Source organism: Micropterus dolomieu, linkage group LG23 (assembly GCF_021292245.1).
Source record: "Micropterus dolomieu isolate WLL.071019.BEF.003 ecotype Adirondacks linkage group LG23, ASM2129224v1, whole genome shotgun sequence".
In the NCBI taxonomy this organism is placed as follows: Eukaryota; Metazoa; Chordata; class Actinopteri; order Centrarchiformes; family Centrarchidae; genus Micropterus; species Micropterus dolomieu.
Genome location: NC_060172.1, coordinates 20898545 through 20904544, shown reverse-complemented (window position 1 = coordinate 20904544; position 6000 = coordinate 20898545). Strand labels below are relative to the sequence as shown.

General features: G+C 41.5%; 1 protein-coding gene across 2 annotated transcripts in view; it reads right to left on the bottom strand.

The window, feature by feature from the left end:
* LOC123963089 (protocadherin Fat 3) overlaps positions 1–6000 on the bottom strand; it is a 73521-nt gene that overhangs the window by 44134 nt on the left and 23387 nt on the right. For both annotated transcript variants that reach the window (XM_046039613.1, XM_046039614.1), the window contains exons 6-8: positions 5413–5474; positions 2307–2621; positions 772–982 (exon numbers count right to left, since the gene is read on the bottom strand). In XM_046039613.1, coding sequence (XP_045895569.1) covers positions 772–982; positions 2307–2621; positions 5413–5474 — 588 coding nt within the window. The remainder of the gene's footprint in view (positions 1–771; positions 983–2306; positions 2622–5412; positions 5475–6000) is intronic.

Below are 6000 nucleotides of genomic sequence, written 5' to 3'. Positions count from 1 at the left end.
CTGCACCGACAGTTGATCTTTTCTCTCCAAGTTGCTTTCCGATTCTCTTGTAGCCCATCCCAGCCTTGTGCAGATCAACAATCTTGTCCCTGATGTCCGTAGAAAGCTCTTTGGTCTTGCCCATGGTGGTGATGTTGGATGCTGGTTGTTTGGGTGTTGACAGGTGTCTTTTATACAGGTAACAAGGTGAGGCAGGTGTATTTGATGTAGATAATTTGTTGGGATTGGGGCTGTGTCTTAAAGAAAGACTAACTGGCTTGTAGGAGCCAGAATACTTGCTGTTTGGTAGGGGGTCATATACTTGTTTTTCCTCATCAGATGGTCATCAATTTTTATAAATTCATATGATGTGATTTTCTGGAATTTTCTTTGGGATTCTGTCTTTCACTGTTAGAATGTACATATGATTAAAATTGTAGATTGTTGCATTCTTTGTAAGTGGGCAAACCTGCAAAATCAGCAAGGGGTCAAATACTTATTTCCCCCACTGTATTTCAAAAGCATTATCAGGATACTCCACCATACAGAAGGATATATTATTAAAATGAAATTCTAAATACTTTATTAATGCCTCAAGGGGTAATTCCATCGCATAGGGAATAAAACCAAATTTTAGATTCCAGCTTTTGCACAATTTCAATGTCAAATGAGAAGAATGATTTAGTTAAGTTTACCCTGAATGTATTTGAATTTTCTTGACAGGACAAGAAAATTCTGAATATGGATTGTGCTCTGGCCTGTTAATTTAGTAACGTAGGTTAATTTACTTACCAATGATACTGAACCAGACAGATGTGCTCGACTGGCTGACAGCGACTACCCCCACCGGCTGAGCTACAGCAGTTGTCTCCAAAATCGAGAAATTGTAGTACCTCTGGGTGAAAAGAAGTGGCAGAGGCGAGGGGACAGGTTTGCGAATCCACTCCACATGGAGTTTGACAGTAGACCATAATGGAGGATCACCGCTGTCCTCCGCTTTTATCTGAGAGAAGGAACAATACTGAGAAACCAGACATTCAGCCTCCAGGAGCTAAGGAATCAAACATTTGGGAATTTATGCAAAATGCTGAAACAATGATAAACCAGACTGGAAAACTGAAAAAGGACTTTAATTAACCACTACACTGGTGTTAGTATGGATTCAGGTCAAGCAAACATTCAGAATGTATTAGAAATTTGGCCTCTCCACTTCACACATATTGTCAAACCTATACTGATGAGATCTATACTCATTTTCTATTCCTGATACATCACCTGAATATACACCAACACCTCTCTTCCATAAATAATATTTTTGTTAAACTCAAAATTTATCCCAGTTTAATGGAATGGCTGTCCCTGCCTAACTTTAAATGTCTTGCTCTGCTTTTCACACACCAAATAGTAAAAGCCAATAGCCCCTAATAAATCAACAAAATCTTTGGAGGAACCTACGTATATGAGAAGTAATTGTAATATATGCCGTTATAAGTGGCACTCACTGTAGACTGGAACCTGTGAGCCAAATACATTATTTGAACAATTATTTGCTTAGACAACAGTGTTACCCTGAATATAAAGGAGAGAATACTGGTGTTTGTTGTCCTTGGCACTGGCTGCTTCCACAATTCAACTATGAGCACTCTTCCACTGAAACTGAGTACATGCGCAAGAACAAACTCCAAGGGCACAAGGGTGTGATCAACTAATCAGTGAACCAGATGCTTAAGAAAAATCTGGTGTCTGCAGTGCATATGTTAAAGGGCGTGGAGCAGGATGAATGCATTGTTAGCAAGAAGAATTTTATACACAAGAACAACCAAAAAAAATTTTAATTTGTGTTTGTGTCTGAGTGGGGGAAACGCAAGTGTCATGTCATTCCAGAGTATCAAAAATGCACTGTGCAACCTGATGTGCATAAACACAACTTCAGCTGTGCCACTCCACCCACCTTGACACTTCTGAGTTCATGGCCATGGAATACCAAAAATGTGCAAGCTGAAATACCTGGGCAAAAAATGTACAATGTGACTGTGTTGTGACCTGTCAACTTTGCACCTGCATGAAAGCAGAGCCCTAAAAAAGATAATGGAATCCCAACTAGCTATGAATTTAGTGGTAATAAAATCACAGACTTGTGGTCTGCAACTCAGATTATGGATTTATTGTCATGTTTGCCATGTTGCTAATAAGTGCTATATTTTAGCTGAAATCTGTACTTAGCCAAGTTCAGACCAAACAGCAGAAAATCAGAACCATCCATCCATCCATCGTCATCGACTCTTTATAAAAAAAAAGACCATTTTTTAAACTTGTAGGAAACTCACAGTAAGGACATCATAGCTTCCCGCCGTCACCATCTTCTTTGATGACACCATAGCATTCCTGGGATCAATACTGAACTTTTCGTCCTCATTACCATCAACAATGCTGTATGTAATGTTGCCATTGGCTCCGAGGTCCCGGTCATAAGCAAAGACACGGTAGACCGGTTCACCACGTTTGTTGCGGTCCCGTTCAATCAAACTGATGCGGTAGGTGACCTCTGGGAAGGTGGGTGGGTTGTCGTTCTCGTCCTCGATGTGAACGATGACCCACACAGTAGACTGCCGGGTGGTCACTGGGCCATCTATAACTGTTACCTGAGCACACATACAAAAAAAAAAATCACATAGTAGGTAGTCATGGATATGCATTGTTGTCTCTTGTACATGTTTCATCACACGCACGCAATCTTATTTGTGAATGCACACATTTATTAGCATCTTAAATGTCGGCTGCCACTGTGTGGCTGTAGCTGTGGAGTGCAGGACCACATGGGGCTGAGCTCACGGGAAATCTCTTTGTATAATTGATCCTCTGGAATCAGAGGCAGAGGTCTGATCACAGATCAATTGGATCACATCAGGGTGAACACCACTGCTGCCAGCCTGACTGCTCACTAGACTATCAATTACAAACAGGCAGCATAGACTGGCAGGCGGAGATGTGGGTGGCATGCATGCACTGGCATTCCTATTGAAATCTCAGGACAGGATAGGACAGGACAGGAAAACACTTTAAAATGCAACAATGAAGATTTCTCTGACCCCAGTTTTCCTTTTAAGTGTGAATGTTCAATGATGCTGTTAGATGCAGGCTTATTTTCTACAACCTTTGCTGCTTTCAGTTTGTAGTTTGTTGTCATACGCTAGCAGGGGCAGATTGTCCACCTGGCAATTCTGGCATATGCCAGAGGGGCCGGACTATTTGTTTTGGGGTGGGCCAGTCAGATTGATATTAATATCAGTGTTTCCCACACATTAGCTTTACTTGGGCGGCCGTTGAGGTACGTTAAGGGCCGCCCAAAATATATGGCGACCGATTTAAGCATTTTGCAGAGAAACACTGAGAGAAATGATCATCCATTACGTTATAAGAAGGAGGTGGATATTTCACAAGCATGGACCAGGTAAAGCAACAGTGAACACTTTGGTGCAGGTGCAACTGGGTACAATGTTGGTTTCGGTTTCGATTGGCTTCCTCATTAACAAGCCTCCTCCGCGCACCCGCGGATGAAAATCGCGAGTGCTGTGTCATTTCGGCCACTTCATAAAACAGCCCACTGCCCGATGGAGAAAGTCAAGGGGCAGACAAATACAGGGAAAGAGAAAAAGAAAGAGGTAGGGCAAGCCGCTGTGTTTGCAGCAGAGGTGTATGTTCCGTGCTTGTGTGAAAATATTAGAAGTGAAGGCAAGGAGAGCAGAATTAAGTAGGCTAGTGAGTAATATTTTTGTGTATTCCAATGTTGAGAGCAGTGTGTGAGAAAACATTTTTCTGCAATGTTCTATAGGCTACTGTGTTCATGGATGTTGCTGGAATCGGCAAAGCCAGAGAGCCCTGGTCTTCTTGTAGGCTAGTGCTGGGAGGAAGGATGCTACTGTAGGCCTAGCAGAGACAGGGAGTGTGGTAGAGGTAGGAAGAAAACAGTCACACAAAAATGTTCGGGTTGTAATTGACTTGCAGTAGAGAAAGACAGTAACAGCAGACAAACAGACAGAGAGCACAGACTCTACAACATACTCAGATGGGCAGCCATTGTTTTAACTGCATGTGCAAATATGTTGTGTGCTCTTAAAAACTATTGAGCATTGTGTGCCAGTCACATTCATAAAATGTTACAAATCTGTTACCATTGGTGTCATTTACACTAGGGTCACTGGGGACATGTCCCAAAGACTTTTTGAAAGCGAAATTAATTAAAATATGTTTAAAAATGGTTAAATCACAAATGATAATGCTTTGTTTATTTGCACAATAAGAAAACATGCAATGCAATTTAAATATAGAAGAAACAAATGTGCATTGTCCGAGAAAATTACTTAAGCAACAAAAAAAGCTACTGATTTTATTGCTTTATATTCCATTTTATTGTTATATTTTGAATTGTCACCTGCTGAATTTTGTGCTGCCATTCATATAAATAAAGACATTTACTCCATAAATTGGTGCAGAAAATGTCTCCAGAATGCAGGAAATTAAGTGTTTAATACTCAAAATCTTCTGGGGGAGGACCCCCCGAGCTCCCACTCATACATTTTATCATCAAATACTTATTCATAATTGTGTTAAAATATCTTCTCGTCTTGTTCATCACACCCCTATTTTCAGACCTTATGTCACCAGCTCTTTTCAACACAAAGTGACACACTTGCTGTTACATACAGTAGGCCTGTTGCTTATATTACTTCAACATCTGTAAACAAATGTAACCTAAGTAGTGAATGTATGTTCGTGGGGATACGTGGTAAGGTGGGCTGGCGTGGCTACAGTGCCAGGGCTGAATTTTTGTCCCAGTCCGCCCCTGTACGCTAGGTTCTTAGTAAGTAATGGAGCTGAACAAAGCAAAGAGTTATGGAGTCTAGACAAGTCAATTGGCAATACAGAAACAAAACACAAAGCTGCAATAGTGTGGGTCAACTGTGGGTTATTTCATTCCTTTTTGCAGAGGGGCAAAGTGCTTGTAGATTCTGCAGCATTTAATATGTTGTAAGTAAAGTCTGGGGAAGTAGAAGTTTGCTCATGTCTCTAAAGTCGAAAATCTTTGATTATCAGGTTCATCTGCATGCAGAGCAGCAGGAGCACCAGAAATGGTAATCACGGAGCTATCTGTATGCCCAGTGTCTGCGCTTATCAAATGCTGGGAAGACCAACTCATCCTCCTCCCTGTTCCCATCCTGAGTAGAGAAGATAACCAATGATGAATGATTGCATTTAGAAAATCCGAAACCTGGGGCCCCAAACCACAGCCATTCATCACAGTTTATGGAGCCTGGAGGGCCTGCCAGGGTTGTCCTCCACCCTGTCTATGTTAATAGTTGTCTGTGGCAGGTGTCAGGGCCAGAGAAATAATAATACTTTAAACCCATAAACATTGTTTAGGTTTTTCTGTACCTCTAAGAAGTGCTCTGCCTGTTGTTCTCTGTCCAGTTTCCTCGCGGTTGTCGTGATCAGCCCTAAAAATCGTAAAAGAGCAACTTTAGATTACACAAACACAGATTTGCAGATCTTAAAAAAAACTTGCTGGCTCCTCATCATTTATGTGAATTATTTCCAATTAGAAAGTCTTGTGAGTGTGACCGTGCATGTGCACACTCACACTCACATATATTGTTCAGTGAATTATAGCCTGCAGCCTTGGCAGAGCTGATGGCATTTGGCACATGTTCATATGGCACTATATAGCTGAGGGTCATTCAGTTGGCCGGAATGCCACCAGGACAGAGTGAAAGTAGCGAGGCTATTGATTATAGCTTTGATTCAACCAGATAATTCCGATGATGGTTAGACGGTGTGACAAATGCTGGCAGGCAGCAGTGGAGATCACAGACAACCACAGCTTCATTTTCCCCTGACACTCCCCTCACCTCTATTTTTCTTTTAGTGTTTTCTTATTTTGTCATTAGTTTGCTAGCTCACTGTTAGTGTACAACAACAAAGACCCCCCTCACACACACACACAAACATTCCAAGAAACACAGA